Source organism: Mesoplodon mirus (assembly GCF_964341445.2).
Source record: "Mesoplodon mirus genome assembly, chromosome: 5".
Classification (NCBI taxonomy): domain Eukaryota; kingdom Metazoa; phylum Chordata; class Mammalia; order Artiodactyla; family Ziphiidae; genus Mesoplodon; species Mesoplodon mirus.
In genome coordinates this window covers 57855044-57879512 of record NC_138980.1, presented here as the reverse complement: position 1 = coordinate 57879512, position 24469 = coordinate 57855044, and the positions used below count along the sequence as shown (strand labels likewise).

Genomic DNA, 24469 nt, shown 5'->3' with positions numbered 1-24469 from the left:
CTCCCCTGGGCCCCGCCTGCTCCAGGGGCCGGGCGATGGGCGGGCAAGGGGGCTGGCGGGTTAAAGGGAGGCGGGCCCGGGAGCGGGCTGCCTCTGCCCGCGCCACCCGATCCCCTCAGCCCCACCGCGGCAGAGGACGCGCCTTGGATCCTGGTCGCACAGGGCGGCCCAGACTCGAGAGGTGAGGAGAGGGGAGGGACTCGAGACGCGGGGGAGATAGCGGTGCCGGCCTTCCCGTGGTCAGCGGGCCCCTCTTGGGGGCGTCCTCGCCTGTGACCCAGGTGTGGTGGGAGGAAGCGCGCACCAACGGTAGCCGCGGGCGGTCGTGGCTGGGCCGTGCGAGGTGGGTGTGCGTAGGAGTTATTTCCTCTGTCGGCAGGGGCGGAGGCAGGGCCAGCGTCAAAGCCCCACTCCCCCAACCCGGCTGATCCCGACCCAACTCCGACGGCAGAGGGCTGCCCACCCTCCACCCCACACTTCGCGCCGGGTACCCCACACTTCGCGCCGGGTGCCCCACACCCCGCTGATAACGGTGCGGCTCTTCCGCCAGAGTCCTCGTAGCGCCTTCTCGAACCCAGATATCTGGGAGCAGGACCAAGGAGATAAGAGCCGCCACCGCAACCTTAGACTGATGGGGGAACTGAGGCTTGGGCAGGAGAGAGGACTTGATTACCTTGGTTTTTAAAACTACACACCTGGTTAAGTACAAATCAGGACCTGTAGTTTTTCGAGACTCAGAGACCTAAGTTGAAATTCTTTCACTGGATAGATGGAGACACTGAAAGGACACAGAGGGACAGAGCGTTGCCGAAAATTACACAGCAAGTCATTTGCAGAACTAAGACTTGTACCCAGCTTTACCAAACTCATAGACTATTAGGCTGGGCCCTTCCTTGCACAGATTGGGGACCACGGTGAGTTAGACGCATTCAGGACTTAAACTCCTTTCTGGCAGTCATTCTAGTACCTTTTTCCTCCTTGTCCCTAAGGCTTTTTATGTGAAATCTGGAACTAATGCGATATCCAGTGTTGGGTTAAGCAGAAGTTCTTGTCTTTGAAAGTTGAGTCAAGAAGAAATGGAGTGCCAAAGCTGTTGGCAAGGAATAAGCCCTTTTTTTTTTTCTTCAGTAATCTCAAGGGACGGAGACTAGTAGCTGTCATTTACTGAGCAAATGCTATGTGCCAGGCGCTGTGCTAGGTACTTTACTTGGGTTAGTTTTAGAACAACACTGCAAGTTGAGTAATGTTATCCCCATTTTACAGGTGAGAAATTAATGCTGAGTAAAATGAAATTTTTCAGTCAGTGCTCTACAGCTGTTGAACAGTGTAGCTGGGATCTGAATAGAGATCTGTCTGACTCCAGAGCATACCTAGTGATTCTCCAAATAGGCCCTCAGCCCACTGACTCAGAATCACCCAGGGAGCAGTCTTGGACCTCATCCCTGGATTTGTCTGAGAATCTGCATTTTAACAGATCTTCATGTTTGATATCATTGTATTGTACTATAATTTGCTGCCTCCTGGAGGAAGATCTAGAGACTACCTATTCAGGGATTTGGTGACTAGATTAGATTCACTAGGGGTCATTTTGTGCATTGATATTACTTTTTATGAGTATAAACTTGAGTATAAACCCCCAAGTAGATGATTGCCAGACTAATGTCTTTTTCTTTTTTTTTTAGTATGTTTTTTTTGTTTGTTTTTATAAATTTATTTATTTATTTATTTTTGGCTGTGTTGGGTCTTTGGTGCTGTGCGCAGGCTTTCTCTAGTTGAGGCGAGCGGGGGCTACTCTTTGTTGCGGTGCACAGGCTTCTCATTGCGGTGGCTTCTCTTGTTGCGGAGCATGGGCTCTAGGCACGTGGGCTTTAGTTGTTGTGGCACGTGGGCTCAGTAGTTGTGGCTCGCGGGCTCTAGAGCACAGGCTCAGTAGTTGTGGCGCACAGGCTTAGTTGCTCTGCGGCATGTGGGATCTTCCCAGGTCAGGGCTTGAACCCGTGTCCCTTGCATTGGCAGGCAGATTCTTAACCACTGCACCACCAGGGAAGCCCCAGACTAATTTCTTGACACAAACTTGGTTATGGTGTGTGGGGGTGGAGGGGGAGGAGTAACTGCTTTTTCTTCACCACATAGCTCTTTTTTTTAAAAAGATTTTTTGTATTATATATTTTTAAAATTTATTTATTTTATTTATTCTTTTTTTGTCTTTTTTTTTTTTTTTGGCTGCGTTGCGTCTTCATTGCTGCGCGCGGGCGTTCTCTAGTTGCAGTGAGCAGGGGCTACTCTTCATTGCAGTGCGCTGGCTTTTCACTGTGGTGGCTTCTCTCGTTGTGGAGCACGGGCTCTAGGCGCACAGGCTTCAGTAGTCGTGGCTCGTGGGCTCTAGAGCACAGGTTCAGTAGTTGTGGCGCACGGGCTTAGCTGCTCTGTGGCATGTGGGATCTTTCCTGACCAGGGCTCAAACCCATGTCCCCTGCATTGGCAGGCGGATTCTTTCTTTCTTTCTCTCCCTCCCTCCCTCCCTCCCTCCCTCCCTTCCTTGGGTCTTCGTTGCTGTGTGCGGGCTTTTCTCTAGTTGCAATGAGTGGGGGCTACTCTTTGCTGTGGTGCTGGACTTCTCATTGCAGTGGCTTCTCTTGTTGTGGAGCACGGGCTCTAGGTGCGTGGGCTTCAGTAGTTGTGGCATGCGGGCTCAGTAGTTGTGGCTCGCAGGCTCTAGAGCGCAGGCTCAGTAGTTGTGGCACATGGTCTTAGTTTCTCCACAGCATGTGGGATCTTCCCAGACCAGGGATCGAACCTGTGTCCCCTGCATTGGCAGGCAGATTCTTAACCACTGTGCCGCCAGGTAAGCCCTTTACCACATAGCTCTTAAGTTATTATTCGTCCATTCACTCAACAAATATTTGTTAAGCACTTATTAGGTGCTCTACATATTTCAAGGTACTGGGGATACAACTGTGAACTGTATTAATTATTAAAATTAATAATAGGCTCAGAAATGAGGTGAGCACTGGCCATAAAATTATTGCTTTGAACTAGCTCCTAAGAGCTCTTAGCAAGGAAATAAATTTGGGGGTCATGTGGTATTTTATTTTATTTTGTTATTATTTTTTAATGATATTCATTTAGCAAGTATATTTATTTATTTATTTATTAGATGTTGGGGTAGGAGTTTATTAATTTATTTATTTTTGCTGTGTTGGGTCTTCGTTTCTGTACGAGGGCTTTCTCTAGTTGTGGCAAGCGGGGGCCACTCTTCATCGCTGTGCGCGAGCCTCTCACTATCGCGGCCTCTCTTGTTGCAGAGCACAGGCTCCAGACGCGCAGGCTCAGTAGTTGTGGCTCACGGGCCTAGTTGCTCCGCGGCATGTGGGATCCTCCCAGACCAGAGCTTGAACCCGTGTCCCCTGCATTAGCAGGCAGATTCTCAACCACTGCGCCACCAGGGAAGCCCTCATGTGGTATTTTAGAAGAGATCTAAGCTTGGAAATTGGAAGATGAGGACTGAGAATCTGGTCCTACCAGTTGAGCAAGTGACTAAACTTTGATGTTTTTCATACTGGAGAATAGGAATTCATACTCTGATTCTCAGATTTACTGAGGAGGCAAGTGGGAGATGTAGATGAAATCTTTTTTAAAATTTTATTAAAAACTTTTTTCTTTCTGTTTTTGGTTTTTTTATTTAGATGAAATCTTTTTGAAAGCAGTGAATTACTATGCAAGGAACTATTTAATTATTTTACCATGGTTTACATTAAGCTATGTTCCTCTTGGGTATTTTATTATTTTGTCTTATGTTGGGCTTTATACAAGAAAAGGTATATCATAGTGCTTATACTACTGATATAAGCCTTGTAGTAGTTCTTCTTTTTGCATCACAGAAATAAATGGGCATTGTTAATCATTTGTGATAAATGGAAAACAAGGAATATTTTTTTTTGACTTCATTATATTAACTTGAAACTTCACCTGTTTGTTCATTTCAATAAACATAGATCTGTAACCATATATAGCAAGTGGGAGGCATCGTGTTAGGTTCTGGGTTATGTAGACACGAGGATGACTTGGTGTCTGCCCTAAAGTGATACTCTCGTTTGAGACACATGTAAACTTGAGTGCTAAATAGCTATATGTCATGTGTTGGGGAAGCATAGCCTAAGAAGTTTCAGCCCCCTTCTCCTACGTCATTTGAGGTGGGACTTAAAAGATTAGAAAAAGGACCAAGATAGATGGAGATAGAAGGGAAAGACATCCCCGACTGAAGGAACGACATGAGCAAGGGCCCCAAAGGGCAAAGGATGCTTATTAGTATTTTCATGGACTGGTGATTGGAACACTGGTGCATGAAAAGAAGCAAGAGAAAGGCAGTTGCATGCTTATTCACAGAGAGAAGACTATACTAAAGTTATTTGACTATATTTCAGTAGGAGTTGGAGAGCCATTGCAGACTTTTGAAGAGTGTATCCAAATGGTTTGACGCCTTGTTGTTAACGAATGCTTCTTTTGAAGAAGAGGCAACGTGGGATGGTGGTTAAAAACATTGGTTCAATTCAGTGTTTAAGGCTGAAGTATGTCTGCAACTTTCAAATAGTTGAGGGAAAAAAAAAAACCCAAACAAACCAACCCGAGTGTATGAAGAGTGCAGAAGTAGTGCAGATGTAGCAAAACATTAACAATTGGTATATTGTTAAATGAGTGAATTGTGAATACGGTATTCCATGTATCATTCTTTCAACTTTTCTGAATATTTGAAAAGTTTCAAATAAGCAATCCAGAGACAGAGAGTAGGTTTGAATCAGACAGGTCTTGATTCTCGTCATGGTTCTACTGCTTATAAGCTGTGTGAGTACTGGAAGATTATTTCTGAACTATATAGTCCACACCTATTCCAGCCTAGTTTAACTGGAATTTTCCACTTAGGGAAGAGATTTTTTTGGTAGATGACTTGTTCACATTAATATTAGGTTAATGCTAAGACTTCTCGGGACTTCCCTGGTGGCGCAGTGGATGAGAGTCCGCCTGCTGATGCAGGGGACACGGGAAGATCCCACGTGCCTCAGAGCAGCTAAGCCCTTGCACCACATCTACTGAGCCCGCCTGCCACAACTACTGAAACCCGCGCACCTAGAGCCCGTGCTCCGCAGCAAGAGAAACCACCGCAATGAGAAGCCTGCGCACCGCAATGGAGAGCAGCCCCTGCTCGCTGCAACTAGGGAAAGCCTGCGCGCAGCAACAAAGACCCAGTGCAGCCAAAAGAAAAAAAAACTTCTCAAGTTTTCCGCAAACCTTAGATCGAGGTTATTGTATATAGTAGCTGTTTATATCCCCTTCTCTGTCTTCTTTTGGATTATTTAGTATTTTCTTTAATTCCATTTTATCTCCATTGTTTATTAGCCATAACTCTTCATTATTAATGAGATTGCATTAGAATTTATAGTATGCATCTTTTAAAATTTTTATTTATTTATTTATTTGTGGCTGCGTTGGATATTCATTGCTGCGTGCAGGCTTTCTCTAGTTGGAGCGAGCAGGGGCTACTCTTCGTTGCGGTGCGCGGGCTTCTCATTGTGGTGGCTTCTCTTGTTGTGGAACACAGGCTCTAGGCACATGGGCTTCAGTAGTTGTGGGATGCAGACTCAGTAGTTGTAGCTCACAGGCTCTGTAGTTGTGGCACATGGGCTTAGTTGCTCCGTGACATGTGGGATCTTCCCTGACCAGGGCTCAAACCCGTGTCCCCTGCATTGGCAGGCGGATTCTTAAACACTGCGCCACCAGGGAAGTCCCAATATAGTAGACATCTTTAACTATCACAGTTTGCCTTCAAGTGATATTATACCATTTCATGTATAGTGTAAGAACCTTGCAATACTATGCTTTCTCTCCTGGCTTTGTGTATGTTAAAATATATATAATATAACATTGGCCATTTTAACCGTTTTAAAGGTACAGTTCAGTAGCATTAAGTACATTCTCAATGTTGTGTAACCATCACTACTATCTATTCCCAAAACTTGAAACAGCAACTCTGTAACCATTAAGCAATAACTCTCCATTCCTCCCAGTCCCTGGTAACCTCTAATCTATTTTCTGTCTCTATAAAAATAATTTGCCTATTCTAGATATTTAATATAAGTGGAATTATATAATATTTGTCCTTTTGTGTCTGGCTTCTTTCACTCATCTGTGTTGTAGATGAAGAGTATCAGAACTTCATTTCTTATATTTATTTCTTTTTAAATATTTATTTATTTATTTGGCTGCGTTGGGTCTTTAGTTGTGGCATGCGGGATCTTTTTTAGTTGCGGCATGTGGGATCTAATTCCTTGACCAGGGATTGAACCCGGGCCCCCTGCATTGGGAGCACGGAGTCTTAACCACTGGACCACCAGGGAAATCCCTGAACTTCATTTCTTTCAAATGGCTAAATAATATTTCATTGTGTGGCTTAGGCCATAATTTTTTTTCCATTCATCTGTTGATGGATACTTGGGTTGTTTCCACCTTTTGACTATTGTGAATAATACTGTTATGAATGTTTGTGTACAAGTATTTGTTTGATCCCTGTTTTCAGTTCTTTTGGGGATATACCTAAGAGTGTAATTGCTGGGTCATATAGTAATTCCGTTTAACTGCTTGAGGAACTACCAAACTGTTTTCTACAGTGTTTGTACCATTTTACATTCCCAGCGCAATGTATTAATTATCTTTCAAATTTTTTTTGTTAAAATAACTTTTAAAAATAAAAACCACTCTATCCATCAACAGAAGACTTATTTATTTTTTTTTTGAGGTTTTCAAATGTACTTTATTTCTTCAATCACGCCATATTTTAATGGGTACATAATGCTTTTACTTTGGCATCAATTATGAGTTGATTTTGAAACAATTCAGTATTAAACCAGCTGGGATGATCACTGTTCTCTCCATTCCTTTGGGGTGACTCTGCCAACAGGGGACAGGTTCCATTCTATTCCAATTTGTGTTGCTGTATATGCCCATACAGCAACACAGGAAGTGGCTCCACTTGCTAATACAGCATTACCATATTTGCCATGGAAATCAGATGCCCGCTTCTGGTGGCTCTGCCTTGCCATTGTTTGAGGAATGCTTCGAACTCTGAGACGACTTAGTGCGTGTTTGGCCAAGGGAAACATCGTGAAGCTGAAGACAAAACGGCGGCAACTGCAGTTGCTGACTTCTTGCAACTTCACCTCTAGTACCCTTGCAAAGCACCCTGAGAAAAACAACAGAAGACTTATTAAGTGCCTCCTGGGTGCCCAGTTCTATGCAGGGTGTTGTGAGAGTTCACAAAAAGCATAAAATATCTCCTTTTTAATCTAGTTGGGAAGATAAAGCATACATTCATCTGACATTGAGCATCTAAACAATGGGAATTCAGAGAAAAACGAGATACTATTTATGTGCTGATGACCTATATACTCTTCCCCTCCCCATTTATTATTTCAATTTTGGCTTCTCTCCTATCCTTGACACCCCCATTTCTAATTGCTTACTGGACATTCTCATTTGGATATCTAATAGAGATCTCAAACCTATGAAATGTAAGTCAAACTTTTTGTTGCCTCTTATCTTTCCATTTCCTCCTCCATATTCTCGTGCACTATCCTTTTGTGTGGTCCACCTCAGAATTCATGTTAGACGTGTCCATCTCCTTTAAGCACCATCTCGTGTCTCATTGCACCACTGAAATGTCAAACCTCCATTCCTGCCTTGTCTCGGAATTTATGCCTTTGTCAGCCATAGTTTACAGGAGGAAGTCCAGGTTGACAAGGATTACATAAGAAACTGATCTTTCACTCGATCTTTTTTAAAATTTTTTTTAAATTTTATTTTTGGCTGCGTTGGGTCTTCATTGCTGCGTGCAGGCTCTCTTTAGTTGCGGCAAGCGGGGGCTACTCTTCGTTGCGGTGAGCGGGCTTCTCATTGCAGTGGCTTCTCTTGCTGCAGAGCATGGGCTCTAGGCACGCAGGCTTCAGTAGTTGCAGCCTGCGGGCTCAGTAGTTGCAGCACACGGGCTCTAGGGTGCAGGCTTAGTAGTTGTGGCGCACAGGTTTAGTTGCTCCACAGCAAGTGGGATCTTCCCAGACCAGGGATTGAACCCCTGTCCCCTGCATTGGCAGGTGGATTCTTAACTACTGCGCCACCAGGGAAGTCCCTCACTCCAGTCTTACCTCATGCAATTTCACCCCAGGAATCTGGCAATCTAGGTGACTTCTTCCTGGGTCTTGGGTTTTCCTGGGACCCTTCACTTGCCTGGGTTTCCTTTCTTTTCTTACTTTGCAACTTCCACACATTGGCCTACAGCCTATTCTCTGCTCTCTCAGAGTATGCCAAACCTCTGTTATGGCACTTAGAACGTTATAGTTTATCTGTTTATAAATCTGTCTTAACCCACTGATTGTGGGTAGAAACTGGGTTTCTTACTCATTATCGTAAGAATTTACTGATCTCCTACTATGTGCTAAGCATTGTTCTTGGTACTGGGGATATAGTAGATATGAGAAAGACTATAAATAATAGTTTTTAAAAAGTTTAAATACATAATATAATTTCAAAAGTCTCTATGAAAGCGCTGTGAAGAAAGTAAAGCCAGATGAGGGTTTAGGGAATGATGGAGTGGCAGTATTATTTTATTTGGGATGGTCAAGGAAGACCATTGTATGGAGAGGATATATAAGCTGAGGCATGAAGGATGAGAAAAGGCCTGCAGAGATCTGAGGGTGTGATTGTTCCAGGCAGAGAACTTGAGCAAGTACAAAGACCCTAAGAAGGGAATCAACTTGCCATGTTCCAGGAACAGCAAGAAGGCCAGTAGGAAATGAGGGTGGAGAGGTGGGCAGGGTTCAGATATTATAAGCTACTGGAGTAGCCCATGTGAGATCTGATGGTGGAGGGTAGTGAGAAGTGATTGGATTCCAGATACTTTGGTCAGTGGGGAGAGGATGGATATATTACTCAAGGTAGAGAAGACAGGACTTACTGATGGACTGTATGTGGGAGTTGGGGGGGATAAGGAAAAGAAATATTGACTCCTAGATTTGTAGTCTAGGTTCTGATGCATTGTGTCTAGCACAGTGGTTAGCTTACAGTAATAAGCAGGCCAGTACCCAGTCTCTAGGAGCTCACATAGAAGGTTAACCAATCCATCCTTGGAAGGCTTGTTGGCACTTCACAGATCAAAGATGGGTCTGAATTTTCATCTCTGGCAGGGGGCAGTCCTCTCACAGTATTAACTTCCTAGTCTAGGGCAAAGGAACAGTGGCCTGGGCTCCAGCCGTTCTGGTTGCAGGCACCTGTAAGTGGGATGGTGATGGATACAGAAGTCTTTGCTCATCCTTAGCTTCCCGGACCTTTCAATGCTGTTATCTTCCCTGAACTTGTCTGACAACAGTGAGTTGGAGGATCAGATGGGACAGTGTAAATGGAGACTCTGTCTTGGTTTTACCTGTTTATGGTTTAGTTTTTTTTTCTAAAATAATCTTAGGGACTTCCCTGGTGGCACAGTGGTTAAGAATCTACCTGCCAATGCAGGGGATACGGGTTCGATCCCTGTTCCGGGAAGATCCCACATGCCGCAGAGCAACTAAGCCCGTGCACCACAACTACTTTAGAGCCCATGAGCCACAACTACTGAAGCCTGCACACCTAGAGCCTGTGCTCCACAGCAAGAGAAGTCACTGCAATGAGAGAAGCCCGCACACCTCAACAAAGAGTAGCCCCCGCTCGCCGCAACTAGAGAAAGCCCGTGTGCAGCAACGAAGACCCAATGCAGCCTAAAATAAATAAATAAAAGTAAATAAGTAAATTTATAAAAATAAAAAAATCTTAAACTAATTTTTATTCATAAAGGGCAAAAAAGGAAAATATTACTTGCTTGCTTGAAAAAGAATTGAATAACGTAACAGACCAGAAGATGTAATAAGATAATTATTGTCAAATGAGTGATACAGTAAGTGATTTTCTCGAAAACCTTCAGCGCCTATGCACTGTCTGCAGGTGAAAGTCTACTTTTCTTAACCTGGCATAAAAGCCTTCCAGAATCTCCCCTAGGTACCTTTGCCACTTTCTCTCTTATTGATCTCCCATATGCATCTGGTGCTCTAAACGTATCATACTATTTCTCATTCTTTCCCTCCAACCCCAGAACTATTGCTATTTGTGTTTTCTTTTCCCTCATCCGTTTTCCAAGTCCTTCCCTCATTCTTTCATCTCCGACCCAGACTTCAGATCCCAGGTGAGATATGTTGTTCCCTGGAAGCCTTTCTAAACTGCTCTGTCTCTTGCAGATTTCTTCCCTGCTTAGATGCTCTGATCCCAGTAGTTGGCAGCTTCAGTTTTATTTAGCAGTGAGTTGTGGCATACATACACAGAGCAGAGCATGAATATGGAACCGTTATGTTTCAGAGGCAGACTTTACCGGGCTCTGAACACTGTTGCCTTCCAAACAGGCATTTCAGTTTCACAAATTGCAAAACTGTTTCATATGCACTATTGGTTAAAATTATATGCTGTACATCGTCCTCAATGGTGAAAAACTGAAACCATTTCCACTAAGATCAGGAACAAGGCAAGGTTGCCCACTCTCACCACTCTTATTCAACATAGTTTTGGAAGTTTTAGCCACAGCAATCAGAGAAGAAAAGGAAATAAAAGGAATCCAAATCGGAAAAGAAGAAGTAAAGCTGTCACTGTTTGCAGATGACATGATACTATACATAGAGAATCCTAAAGATGCTACCAGAAAACTACTAGAGCTAATCAATGAATTTGGTAAAGTTGCAGGATACAAAATTAATGCACAGAAATCTCTGGCATTCCTATATACTAATGATGAAAAATCTGAAAGTGAAATCAAGGAAACACTCCCATTTACCATTGCAACAAAAAGAATAAAATATCTAGGAATAAACCTACCTAAGGAGACAAAAGGCCTGTATGCAGAAAATTATAAGACACTGATGAAAGAAATTAAAGATGATACAAATAGATGGAGAGATGTACCATGTTCTTGGACTGGAAGAATCAACATTGTGAAAATGACTCTACTACCCAAAGCAATCTACAGATTCAATGCAATCCCTATCAAACTACCCCTGGCATTTTTCACAGAAGTAGAGCAAAAAATTTCGCAATTTGTATGGAAACACAAAAGACCCCGAATAGCCAAAGCAATCTTGAGAACGAAAAATGGAGCTGGAGGAATCAGGCTCCCTGACTTCAGACTATACTACAAAGCTACAGTAATCAAGACAGTATGGTACTGGCACAAAAACAGAAAGATAGATCAATGGAACAGGATAGAAAGCCCAGAGATAAACCCACGGACATATGGTCACCTTATCTTTGATAAAGGAGGCAGGAATGTACAGTGGAGAAAGGACAGTCTCTTCAATAAGTGGTGCTGGGAAAACTGGATAGGGACATGTAAAAGTATGAGATTAGATCACTCCCTAACACCATACACAAAAATAAGCTCAAAATGGATTAAAGACCTAAATGTAAGGCCAGACACTATCAAACTCTTAGAGGAAAACATAGACAGAACACTCTATGACATAAATCACAGCAAGATCCTTTTTGACCCACCTCCTAGAGAAATGGAAATAAAGACAAAAATAAACACATGGGACCTAATGAAACTTAAAAGCTTTTGCACAGCAAAGGAAACCATAAACAAGACCAAAAGACAACCCTCAGAATGGGAGAAAATATTTGTAAATGAAGCAACTGACAAAGGATTAATCTCCAAAATTTATAAGCAGCTCATGAAGCTCAATAACAAAAAAACAAACAACCCAATCCAAAAATGGGCAGAAGACCTAAATAGACATTTCTCCACAGAAGATATACGGACTGCCGACAAACACATGAAAGGATGCTCAACATCTTTACTCATTAGAGAAATGCAAATCAAAACTACAATGAGATATCATCTCACACCAGTCAGAATGGCCATCATCAAAAAATCTACAAACAATAAATGCTGGAGAGGGTGTGGAAAAAAAGGAACACTCTTGCACTGCTGGTGGGAATGTGAATTGGTACAGCCACTATGGAGAACAGTATGGAGGTTCCTTAAAAAACTACAAATAGAACTACCATATGACCCAGCAATCCCACTACTGGGCATATACCCTGAGAAAACCATAATTCAAAAAGAGACATGTACCAAAATGTTCATAGCAGCCCTATTTACAATAGCCCGGAGATGGAAACAACCTAAGTGTCCATCATCGGATGAATGGGTAAAGAAGATGTGGCACATATATACAATGGAATATTACTCAGCCATAAAAAGAAATGAAATTGAGCTATTTGTAATGAGGTGGATGGACCTAGAGTCTGTCATACAGAGTGAAGTAAGTCAGAAAGAGAAAGAGAAATACTCTATGCTGACACATATATATGGAATTTAAGAAAAAAAATGTCATGAAGAACATAGGGGTAAGACAGGAATACAGACACAGACCTACTAGAGAATGGACTTGAGGATATGGGGAGGGGGAAGGGTAAGCTGTGACAAAGTGAAAGAGCGGCATGGACATATATACACTACCAAACGTAAGGTAGATAGCTAGTGGGAAGCAGCCGCATAGCACAGGGAGATCAGCTCGGTGCTTTGTGACCGCCTGGAGGGGTGGGATAGGGAGGGTGGGAGGGAGACGCAAAAGGGAGGGGATATGGGGATATATGTATATGTATAACTGATTAAATTTGTTATAAAGCAAAAAAAAAATTATATGCTGTAATTACTTACCAAAAGTAGACATTGTTTCTCTTATATCTGCAAAATTTCAAAAAGAAGTTGGCTGACCGCTGTCAGGCCTACATAGAAGGGATACCCCTCTCTTTTAGTTCAGTTCTCTTAGACTCTCAGTAATTCACACGGGAAACAGTGCCAGTGCTGCTGTTTAGTCACCAGGATAAGACAGCTTTCTAAGTAGTCACACTGCCTGTGCCTAATTAAAGAAGAAAGTACAGAAATGTTTTTCCTTTTTGTGTTGCCTGAACTGCCATTATACTTTAATATATGAATATGTAAATGTATTTTTCAAATGTTTTGTTGGTTTTTTCCTCCAGTTCCTGCAAGGTAATGTGGAAGGTTCAAGTGTTTTCTTCTTGAACCTTTCTCTTCTTCACTCCCAATTATCAATGTTGATAAAGGGAGAAACTACCCTAGATGATACAGGAGAATCCTATTTTACTGAATTTCATGGAAATTTCATGTAGTATGTATTCCAACTTTCTGAAAATGGGAGTCTGGCTATAGACTATATTTCAAGGATAAACACTGTAACTTCATTCTTCATGAAGCAATTGGTGAATACTGTAATTGAAAGCAGTAACAGGCTTGGGGGAATGAGAGGATTTTTGTGCAAAAAGGGATACTTGAAAAATTTGTTCCAGAGTAGATATTTCCACCTGAAAATAAATATTGCTTTGCATTCTACTTTTTCTGTATTTCAGTTATTTATTTAGCAAATATTTTCATTCCTATTTTCGAAAGCATATACTTGGACACTTCAGGGGATACAAAGATGAAACAGAATGGAGCTTGCTCTCAAGAAGCTTAATTTGTATGGAGGTCATACCTACAATTTAGTTTAAGATAATTTTTAATGTAGTTTTATATTGTTTGGGGTTTTAAAATAGGCTTGAAAAAAGGGGAAAAAAAGTAGTTTTGAGGAGAATTTTAGGGGGTGACTAGGATCAGTAAAAGACTATAGATGGTTTTTGGATTCAGACTGATGGCTAAATCATTTCCACTTCTAGGACTGTTTGTGAGTGAATACCTAATTTTTTGAGAGCTGGAGATGGAAAAGGACTATGGCCATGAGTATAGAGAAAGGAGATTTGGGTACAAGTTTGTAGATGTCAGTGCCAGGTCATTTTGGTTAGTAGGTAGGTGAAACTGGGATGTGTAGGATAACTGAATTTCAAAGTGTTTAGAAGTACCTGAAGTTAGAGAAAGCTAGTTAGGTAGGTGATAGGAATAGTAACATGCTCAAAAAGCTATTCTTGGAGTCTTAAAATCTGGAATTTATTATCTGGCTCAGTCACTTACACAAGCTAAATGAATTACTAAATTGGTCAAGACATTTCACTTTATTATGATCTATCTATATCTTTATATTTAAAGTGGGTTTCTTATAGACAGCATATAGTTGGGTCTTATTTTTTAAATCTTATCTGGCAATCTGTTTAATTGGCATGTTTAGACTATTCACATTTTTAAAATATTTATTTATTTTATTTTTGGCTGCATTGGGTTTTTGTTGCTGCGCAAGGGCTTTCTCTAGTTGCGGTGAGCGGGGGCTACTCTTCGTTGCAGTGCACGGGCTTCTCATTGCGGTGGTTTCTCTTGCTGTGGAACATGGGCTCTAGGCGTGCAGTCTTCAGTAGTTGCAGCACGTGGACTTCAGTAGTTGTGGCTCACGGGCTCTAGAGCGCAGGCTCGGTAGGTGCGGCGCACGGGCTTAGTTGCTCTGTGGCATGTGGGATCTTCCCGGACCAGGGCTCGAACCCGTGTCCCCTGCATTGGCAGGCGGATTCCCAACCACTGCACCACCAGGGAAGCCCCGACTATTCACATTTAATGTGATTTTTTTTTTATATGTTTGGATTACATTCTACCATCTTGCTAGCTGTTTTCAATGTGTTCTGTCTGTTTTGGGTCTCATTCTTCTTTTGAGTTAATTGAGAATTTTTTATTATTCTATTTTGTCTCCAAAATTAGCTTATTATTTATATCTTAAAAAAATTTATTGGTTACCCTTGAGTTTACAATGTACATCTTTAATCAGAGCCTACCTTCAAGTAGTATTATATTACTTCGTATATAGTATAAGACCTTACAATTCTTAATTCCCCCTACCATTATTTGTGCTCTTGTTTTGTGCATTTTATTTTGCATGTGCTGTAAAAATGTATTTCTATTTTTGCTTTAGACAGTTATTTTTTTAGAGCAATTAGATATATATTTTTTTAGTTAAAAATAAGTATTGTTGGGCTTCCTGGTGGTGCAGTGGTTGAGAGTCTGCCTGCCGATGGAGGGGACATGGGTTCATGCCCAGGTCCGGGAAGATCCCACATGCCGTGGAGTGGCTGGGCCCGTGAGCCATGGCCGCTGAGCCTGCGTGTCCGGAGCCTGTGCTCCGCAACAGGAGAGGCCACAACAGTGAGAGGCCCGCGTACAGCAAAAAAAAAAAAAAAAAAAAAAAAAAAAAAAAATATATATATATATATATAGTTTTCATTTGTTCCATTTCTTAGACTTTATTTGTTGTGTACTATGTAGACCTGAGTTTTTGTCTGGTGTGTGTGTGTGTGTCTGTGTGTGTGTGTGTGTGTGTGTGTGTAGTAGTGCTGGTCTGCTGTCAATAAATTCTCTTAGTGTTGGTCTGAAAAAGTTTTTATTTCTTCTTCATCCTTCAAAAAATATTTTCTCTGGGGATAGAATTCTGGGTTGACAGTTATATTTGTGTGATAAAGGTATCACTCCATCTTCTGGCTTGTATGGTTTCCAATAAGAAGTCTGCTGTAATTCATATCTTTGTTCCTGTGTATGTAGTGTGTTGTTGTTTTTTTTTTTCCCTTTGGATGTCTTTAGAATTTTATCTTTGTCTTTTGTTTTCAGCAGTTTGAATATGATATGTGTAGGTGTGTGGTACTGTGTTGTTTGGTTTGATTTTATATTTGTCCTTCTTGGTATTCTCAGAGATTCTTGGATCTATAGTTTGGTATCTGTCATTAATTTTGGAAAATTCTTGGCTATTATGTCTTCAAATATTCCTTCCACCCATTCTCTGTCTTCTCTTTTTGGGATTCTAATTATGCATAAGTTAGATTGTTGAATACATCCCACAGCTCTTGGATGTTCTCTTAAATTATTATTTTTCATTTTTTTAAATTCTGTTTTTCTCTTTCTGTTTTAGTTTGGGTAATTTTTATCGACCTATCTTCAATTTCATCGATTCTCTCTTTGGCTCTGTCAGGTTTGATGGTCCTGTCAGAGGCATTCTTTATCTCTGTTACCATGTTTTTCACTTTTAGTATTACATTTCAGTTCTTTCTTACAGTTTCCGTCATCCTGTTTTACTTTCTAGTATTAATTTTTATCTTTTTCCTTTCCAGCTAGCTGCCATATAGGGCAAGATTTGAATTTTGTTAGTTTTTTCTTATGCCTCTTTTAGGTTTGGAAAAGCCTTTTGGCCCAGAACTCACTAAGAACTATTCCAAAATAGAAGGACATAAGGAATGCACTCAAACTAGCTTGGCCTGAAAGTAGGAAGTGAGAAGAGAGTTATAGACCAGTTGCATTGAGGAATGAAGAGCTGCTGTGTGTATTCACCAATCTGATTGACTTGCCCAGGGTAAGTGGTCATCTAAATCTGTTCTTTTCTTCCTTATCTATTTAACAAGACCATCAATGTAAGTACTGTTTGTTACTCTTGTTCAGTGGGATGACCAGCTATAGCCCTTTTATCCTAAACAAAATTAATGTGGGTTACTTTTACAAATATTGTGTTCTTCAGTGGGTCGTGGGTCCTGGATTATGGCATCTTGGCAATATTAGGCTTATAGAACCTCACAAGGGCCTATCTTCCTGTCAGTTCTGAGGCAGGAAACTACCCGAGTCCTTTGTCTAATATATTTTATCTCTTATTGGCCACAGTCATAAATTTGTTTATTCATTTATTATTTCCTTCATTCAAACATTTTGTAAGCCTGCTATCTCAGAGTTACCGTACATTGTTGATGATTACAATGATGAACAAGATGTCCTTTCCTCCAGGACCTGGAGAGACTCTTCCTTAACTAATACAGAAGTATGGTTAGTCCTGTAACAGAGGCGTGAAGTGCTATGGGACGCAGATTCATTTGGGCTGGGGTCAGTGCTTTGAAGAAGAGATAGCATTTTAACAGGGTTTTAAAAATGACTGGGGTCTTGATAGAGAGTTGGATGGCCATTCTAAGCTAAGCAAACAGCCAACGCAAAGCCACTGATTTGTGAAGTGTTTGGCAGTTTACACTCTGTTCCTCTGAAGGTCTGTTTCTTCTTCCTTCTCTTTTACTCTTATTACAAGACTTATTTTTTGTTGTCCCTCCTCTCTTTTTGCTTATTTTTACCTTCTTTGTTTTCCTGTAGTTCTTAGCGGTAGGTCTTATGACAGTAGTTTTATAGTTTAGGACCCGGAGATGCAGGATCACCTGGATCTCCTCCTAGTTGAAGTGTTGGGCAACATTATTCCTCCACTCAGTTTATGTTTTAGAGTGTATACTTAGGATAGTAAAGCGAATCTTTCTTTGCATGAATATAGATCCTGCCCATAGGGCAGACATGACTCTATACTCGAACAAAGTTGAATAGAACAAAACCTTTCAGAGATCAGACACTTACCCCATTAGCCTACTGCATGCTGTTGATGTTTGTTTCCTTCAACAGTCTCTTATCAGCTTCTCTCTTTTCTTTCCTACCAAACCAGAGCATGTTGTTCAAAGACACAAATGTATTCTGTGCTGGTTTTTTTTTTTTTTTCTCAAAACATATCTTTACTTTGTCACTCACATTTTCTTTCTGTTTATTTTCAACAACTGGTAGGTTATCTTAAAAAGGACCCACCCCCTGAAAAAACAAAAACAAAAACAAAGAAACCATCTTCCTTGTTTCAGGGACTTTTGCAGGTAAGGTAGGTATCAAGGTTTGAGACCAGGTCCTCTTTTGCAGTATTCGTGGGAGTGAAAAATCTGAAAATAAGACTGTTAGTAGCATATAGAATGGAGAAGACAGGCTACCCCAATACCGTTTCTGGAGAAAAAAATTTCAGGGTGAGCCAGGCAGAGATGGAGAAGAATCCTTGATAGTTTATACTTTTGGGAAGTCCTGTACTCAGTGAATTATTTGCTTTAACTTGGTCTGATTCTTTTTTCCTGGATCAAGACAAATGAGGCTCAACTAAGGAAAGTGAATATAAGATACTACCCCCAAGTGAACTCCTCTTAACTCTCATGAATGACAAGTAGGACTGTTAAAATGTGTGAGTACTGAGAATTACTTAATCAGTTAACCCTTGTATTTTCTCTGGGGTAGGAGGCTGAAACATCTATCTCCAGAAATGTCTTTGAAAAATAAAGAGCAAGATGACCAATACAGTCCTCCATCTAGGATCCATCTGGAGCATGAAGAGGAATCACGTAATGACTTCCAGCAATTTGAGACCAATGATCAATGCAGACCTTATCCTAGGATCCATTTGGAGCCTCAAGAGAAACCGGATACTAACTTCAAGCAACTTGTCATCAAAAAACTAGAGAAGAGTTGCCAGTGCAGTTCAACCAAAGCCAGAAATACCGTTTTTGGCTTCCTTCCTGTTTTGCAGTGGCTCCCAAAATATAATCTGAAGAAAAACATTTTAGGAGATGTGATGTCTGGCTTGATTGTGGGCATCTTATTGGTGCCCCAGTCCATTGCTTATTCTCTCCTGGCTGGCCAAGAACCTGTCTATGGTCTGTACACATCTTTTTTTGCCAGCTTCATTTATTTCCTATTGGGTACCTCCCGTCACATTTCTGTGGGCATTTTTGGAGTACTGTGCCTTATGATTGGTGAAGTAGTTGACCGAGAACTATACAAAGCTGGCTATGACACTGCCTACGTTGCTCCTTCTTTAGGAGTGGTTTCAAATGAGAGCACATTATTAAGCCAGACATCAGGCAAGATATGTGACAAAAGTTGCTATGCAATTATAGTTGGCAGCACTGTAACCTTTATGGCTGGAGTTTATCAGGTAAGAAACTGTGGAATAAGTGGTTGTTTCTGGCAAAAGAAATCACTATGCATGAAATCTCAGATCTCTAAGGGAACTTAGCAATCGTAATAATTAAAGATACCGTTTATTGACTGCTCAGGATATGGAAGAGGTAGAGCCAAAATTTAAACCCCAGTTTGACTCCACAGGTAAGATACGGCTGCTTCTAGTTTCTCAACCCTAGGCAGCCTCTTAACCAATGAATTTCAGTCAGCCAGAATTTAATTATTTGATTGTAAAAATTCAGACCAGAAAGGGACCTCAGACCACCTAGTACAACTTCTTAATTTTGTATGTCGAGAACTATCAGATTTGCTTGAAGTTATTTGTGGTTGGTTATTGGCAGAGTCAGCACTAACAGGGAAGAGGGCAACAGAGTGGGGGTTGGGAGAGGAAGAGTGCAAGAGTTTTTCAAACTACAGATGACTTCACCCCTTGTTTTAGAATTGCTGCTCTAATGAGCGACTCTCACTAAAGACAGTAGTTTTCTTGGACTGCCAGGAAGGGAAGAAGTTGGGGACCACTATTTCATGCTATCAGCCAGGAGAAGGATTAGAAATGAAATTCTTTTGGGTCTCCCATAGAATCCACTAATCTGCCATTTTCATCATGCCTCTGCCTTTTGGCATTCAGGAGTCAGTGCCAACGTTAAACCTCTTCTCTGTTACAGACATGTGGAACCAATATAGGAGGGGGAAGAGTAGCTCACTTTATTCGGTGCTTGGATAGAAGGAGAGGGAGAAGGGGCTGGTGTGCAGAAGAGTTGTGCTCCTCGGAGTTCATTTGTGCTTTTTTGTTAGTATGCCTCACCAAGAATGAGGAAGGGTGCAGTAGAATTCTGAGGAATTACTGGGAAGAGGAAAAAGAAAGAAAGAAAATGTTATATCTTTGAGGATATAGAATTAACATGGGAGGCAGTATGGCATAAGCACATATGCATTGGATGAAAAGAGTTTCTCAGTTTGAAGTTAGATTAAAGAATTCTTTAATAATTTTTAAAGTGTGATTCTGTTTTGATGTGAATCTAGTTTTTTATCAGTTAAAACTTTACTTTTACGGTAATGATACGTAATTTAAAGAAAAATACATGTTTTTTAAATTAGAATTTTTCCAACTTGTGTTTTTATGATTTCTCATGGATCCTTGAGAAATATTTTCTTTTTCAAAGCGATCTGAACCTTATTCAAGTTTAAGAAACATTGTGCAAGAAGGTAGGAATCCTAAGCTCTTGTCTGGGCTAGTCAGTAACACTGTGACCTTGGGCAAGTTGCTTAGCCCTCTGAGTGTCAGTAAAATGAGCCCTCTCTTTGTAAAATGAGAGGATTGATAAATGATTATGTTTTTTTTCTAGCTCTGACATTCTGTGGTGCTCTGATGGTATGTCTCCATACAAAGAAATACCAGGGGAATACAGGATTTAGAAGCTCTTTTCCGTTTATATTTAACACTTGTATATCCTTCCTTCCAGGTAGCGATGGGCTTCTTTCAAGTGGGCTTTGTTTCAGTTTACCTCTCAGATGCCTTGCTGAGTGGATTTGTCACTGGTGCCTCCTTCACAGTTCTTACATCTCAGGCCAAGTATCTCCTTGGACTCAGCCTTCCTCGGAGTAGTGGCGTGGGATCACTCATCACTACTTGGATACATATCTTCAGAAACATCCATAAGACCAATATCTGTGATCTCATCACCAGCCTTTTGTGCCTTTTGGTTCTTTTGCCAACCAAAGAACTCAATGAGCGCTTCAAGTCCAAACTTAAGGCACCTATTCCTACTGAACTCTTTGTTGTTGTGGCAGCCACATTAGCCTCTCATTTTGGAAAACTAAATGAGAAATACAATACCAGTATTGCTGGACATATTCCCACTGGGTTTCTGCCACCCAAAGCACCGGACTGGAACTTAATTCCTAATGTGGCTGTAGATGCAATAGCTATCTCTATCATTGGGTTCGCTATTACTGTATCACTTTCTGAGATGTTTGCCAAGAAACATGGCTACACAGTCAAAGCTAACCAGGAAATGTATGCCATCGGCTTTTGCAATATCATTCCTTCCTTCTTCCACTGCTTTGCTACTAGTGCAGCTCTTGCAAAGACATTGGTTAAAGAATCCACAGGCTGTCAAAGTCAGATTTCTGGTGTGGTGACAGCTCTGGTTCTTTTGTTGGTCCTCTTGGTAATAGCTCCTTTATTCTATTCCCTTCAGAAAAGTGTCCTTGGTGTGATCACTATTGTAAATCTCCGGGGAGCCCTACGTAAATTTAAGGATCTGCCCGAGATGTGGAGGATTAGCAGAATGGACACAGTTATCTGGCTTGTTACTATGCTGTCCTCTGCACTGATAAGTACTGAAATAGGCCTGCTTGTTGGGGTTTGTTTTTCTATGTTTTGTGTCATCCTTCGCACTCAGAAGCCAAAGACTTCATTGCTTGGTGTGGTGGAAGAGTCTGAAATCTTTGAATCCATGTCTGCCTACAAGAACCTTCAGGCTAAGTCAGGCATCAAGATTTTCCGCTTTGTAGCCCCTCTCTACTACATAAACAAAGAATATTTTAAATCTTCCTTATACAAAAAAACTGTCAACCCAGTCTTAGTAAAGGCAGCTCAGAAGAAGGCAGCAAAGAAAAAGATCAAAAAGGAAACAGCAACTCTCAGTGGAATCCGGGATGAAGTTTCACTGCAACTTTCCCATGATCCCTTAGAGTTCCATACCATAGTGGTTGACTGTAGTGCAATGCAATTTTTAGATACAGCAGGGATCCACACACTGAAAGAAGTTCGCAGAGATTATGAAGCCATTGGCATCCAGGTTCTGCTGGCTCAGTGCAATCCCTCTGTGAGGGATTCGCTGGCCCGGGGAGAGTACTGCAAAAAGGAAGAAGAAAACCTTCTCTTTTATAGTATATATGAAGCAATGGCTTTTGCAGAAGACTCTCAAAATCAGAAAGATATATATGTTCCCAATGGTCTGAGTTTTTCCAGTGACTGACTGAGAAAGTAAATAGAAGGAAGAATACTGTCTAGCCCCAGAGGTTAAAATTTCAAGTTTTTTAACATTTTATACTATGGAACTGGAAATTGTTGCACACTAGAAATTTTGGCTCGACAGAATTCTTCCTTTGAAACTGATGGACTTCGTAGGTACACAGATGCAGCAGAGCTTTTAGTTAGGCAGAATCAAAAAGAAGAAAATATTGTGCTTTGAAGCTTTCTTGCAAATATGAGATATTCTTGGAATTAAATAAATATCTATTGAATTGAACTGTAAAGTAGCCCCAAAACTTAATTACCATCCTGTTTTAGGAGATTTGCATCTGGACTGTTCCTTCTCCAGGAGGTAAAGGGGTAAAGTTGGCATTTACATGAGAAGTGCTGGAACCTGTTTGGCATGGCTTTTTGGAGAGGGAGTAGAAAGGAAGTAGGGAGAGAATGTTGTGTGTGCTCTCCTAACAGCAGGTCAAGAGGCTTCTGGGGTACAGGGTAGTAACTAGACAAGCTTGTTCTCACTTGTAATTCTCTATTCCCTGGCTTTGCCCCCCAGATGGCAGTCGGATCTCTGGCTTTTAATAAGAAAGCACCATTTCTCGGGCACAGTCTTATCAGGAGTCTGATGGCTGAGCAGGTTTGTGAAATCCTACCAGCCAGCCCCATATTATACAGAACGCTCTTGGTGATACATTTGATGTTTTCAGTCAGCCTTGTTGTTTAGGGTAAGTAGGTAAGAAAAGAGCTCTTCATAATCAGCCAACATAATGAGAATCCCCTCTGTCTCTTCTGTGATCCCTATCTGTCCCCGTTTCTGAGTATTTCTCTACCATTAAGCTCTGTTTTAACTTTCAGTCATTTAGTGTGTTTCCCATGGAATCTGTCCTAAACTGCTATGTCTGATTACCAGTGAGTGATGAGTTTGCCAGAGAAAAGGCAAAATGCTAACTCAGCAATTGTATGTAGCCTTTTAAATGAGCTTGAGGCAAACTGTTCAGGACAAATTACAAAAAGGAATGATTGACAGCTTCCCTTAAGACTTTGTTTATTTAGCAGTGAATTTTTTTTTCTTTCCCATTGTATTTTAGCAAGGGTCAGCTGGGAATTGACAGTCTTTCTCATATTTGAGAAGCTGCTATTCATCTTTACTCTGCAAGAAAAATTTATTATAACCAATGGAAAAGAATGCATAGAAGTGATAAGAGTGCTTCCAAAAGAACATCAATAATTGTAGATGTTTTAGTGAAACAAAGCTAATGCTTACTGCCATGTACCCTATTGATGTACAATAAATATGGATGACAGTGACAGCGTTTAACTCTTTAGGCCACCTCAAACTATTATGTGAGAGAGTTTAGAAGCATCACACTTATACAACCTAAGTTCTGTGGGTGTATTATTTATGATAGCTGGTCACAGGTTTTGGCCCAGAAGTACTTCCTTTTGAAAAGCAAATATGTCTGACATTGAAAGCTTATAGTTCTGTATCTGTACTTTTAAGGGTGAGGGAAAAAAAACAGGTTTTCCAAAGTTAGGACTAGGAGACTAGTTGATGTGAACTTGAAACACTTAGCACACCATTTTAAACAAACAAGATAAAAATTGCAAAAGTGAAAAACCATTTTTAACCCACTCCTACATTCTAAACAGTTTAAATATTTATAAGAAGCAAAGCCTATGTGTAGGGCATCTATTGGAGTGGAAGACTTTGAACCATCTTTCTTGCTGGCTCCATAAACTCCCAGTGTTGCTTTTCTTTTGGTAGAGCTCTGCCCATCAGTTTACATGAAAAATGCCTTTCTGTTATTAAAACAAAGCAGTTTTCTTAGGAGCTAGATTTCTGTCTTTGAGGTGATTGACATCATGATTAAATGTAATAGTGTCCTGAGTTTTAACATCCTTTTAGAACTTAAGTCTAGAATTTCAGAAAGGTTAACTGTTGTTTGTATTCGTGTCTTTTGCTTATTGTTTGTAGCCAGTATTTGCTGTTTCTCTCCAGTCTTATGAATAGTAATAGTAAAATCAGAGTGTCTTGGTTGTCATTTGTTTTCAACCCCTCTTGTACCTCCCCAAGCCAGGTTTGAATCCAGATCATTGTAGACATCCAATGCCATGTGACAGAGTAATGAGTACATGTTCAAGACGACTCTATAATTTAGCAAACCCTACCACAGCAAAACAAAACAAAACAAAAAAACCCATAGAATTTGGAAAATCTCTTAAAAGAACAGAGTAACAGGGTTTGTCTTTTACCTGCCGTTTCTGTCCATAATGTGGATATAAGCAATTCTGGAACTTTATGCAGTTAGCAGATTCTTGAATTGTGTTCTGGTTTGTTCTTCTCCCACCTACCCAAACAAACAAGAGATTCTGCTTTTTTTTTTTTTTTTTTTTTTTTTTTTTTTGCGGGATGCAGGCCTCTCACTGTTGTGGCCTCTCCCGTTGCGGAGCACAGGCTCCGGACGCGCAGGCCCAGCGGCCACGGCTCACGGGCCCAGCTGCTCTGCGGCACATGGGATCTTCCCAGACCGGAGCACGAACCCGTGTCCCCTGCATTGGCAGGCGGACTCTCAACCACTGCACCACCAGGGAAGCCCCGAGATTCTGCTTTTGAAAGCCATTTGTAAAAATATTTAAAGTATCACTAGAATTTA

The 24469-nt window shown here is 41.1% G+C and overlaps 2 protein-coding genes across 5 annotated transcripts; one reads left to right on the top strand and one right to left on the bottom strand.

Moving 5' to 3' along the window:
* SLC26A2 (solute carrier family 26 member 2) lies at positions 1 to 24204 on the top strand. Of its 4 annotated transcripts, XM_082621603.1 has the most exons (5): positions 115 to 181; positions 770 to 914; positions 16215 to 16394; positions 18113 to 18809; positions 20299 to 24204. In XM_082621603.1, exons 4-5 carry the CDS (start codon positions 18138 to 18140, stop codon positions 21817 to 21819), a joined length of 2193 nt encoding a protein of 730 aa, XP_082477729.1. In that variant the 5' UTR covers positions 115 to 181; positions 770 to 914; positions 16215 to 16394; positions 18113 to 18137; the 3' UTR covers positions 21820 to 24204. The 4 variants fall into 4 exon arrangements, with proteins under 4 accessions (XP_082477726.1, XP_082477727.1, XP_082477729.1 ...); XM_082621601.1 differs by lacking the exon at positions 770 to 914 and having other exon boundaries at positions 105 to 181; XM_082621600.1 differs by lacking the exons at positions 770 to 914; positions 16215 to 16394 and having other exon boundaries at positions 1 to 181.
* On the bottom strand, positions 6778 to 7225 carry LOC309804905 (cytochrome c oxidase subunit 7B, mitochondrial-like). Its single transcript, XM_082622599.1, has one exon. It carries the CDS (start codon positions 7152 to 7154, stop codon positions 6912 to 6914), a length of 243 nt encoding a protein of 80 aa, XP_082478725.1. The 5' UTR covers positions 7155 to 7225; the 3' UTR covers positions 6778 to 6911.
* Positions 24205 to 24469: the final 265 nt, after the last annotated feature.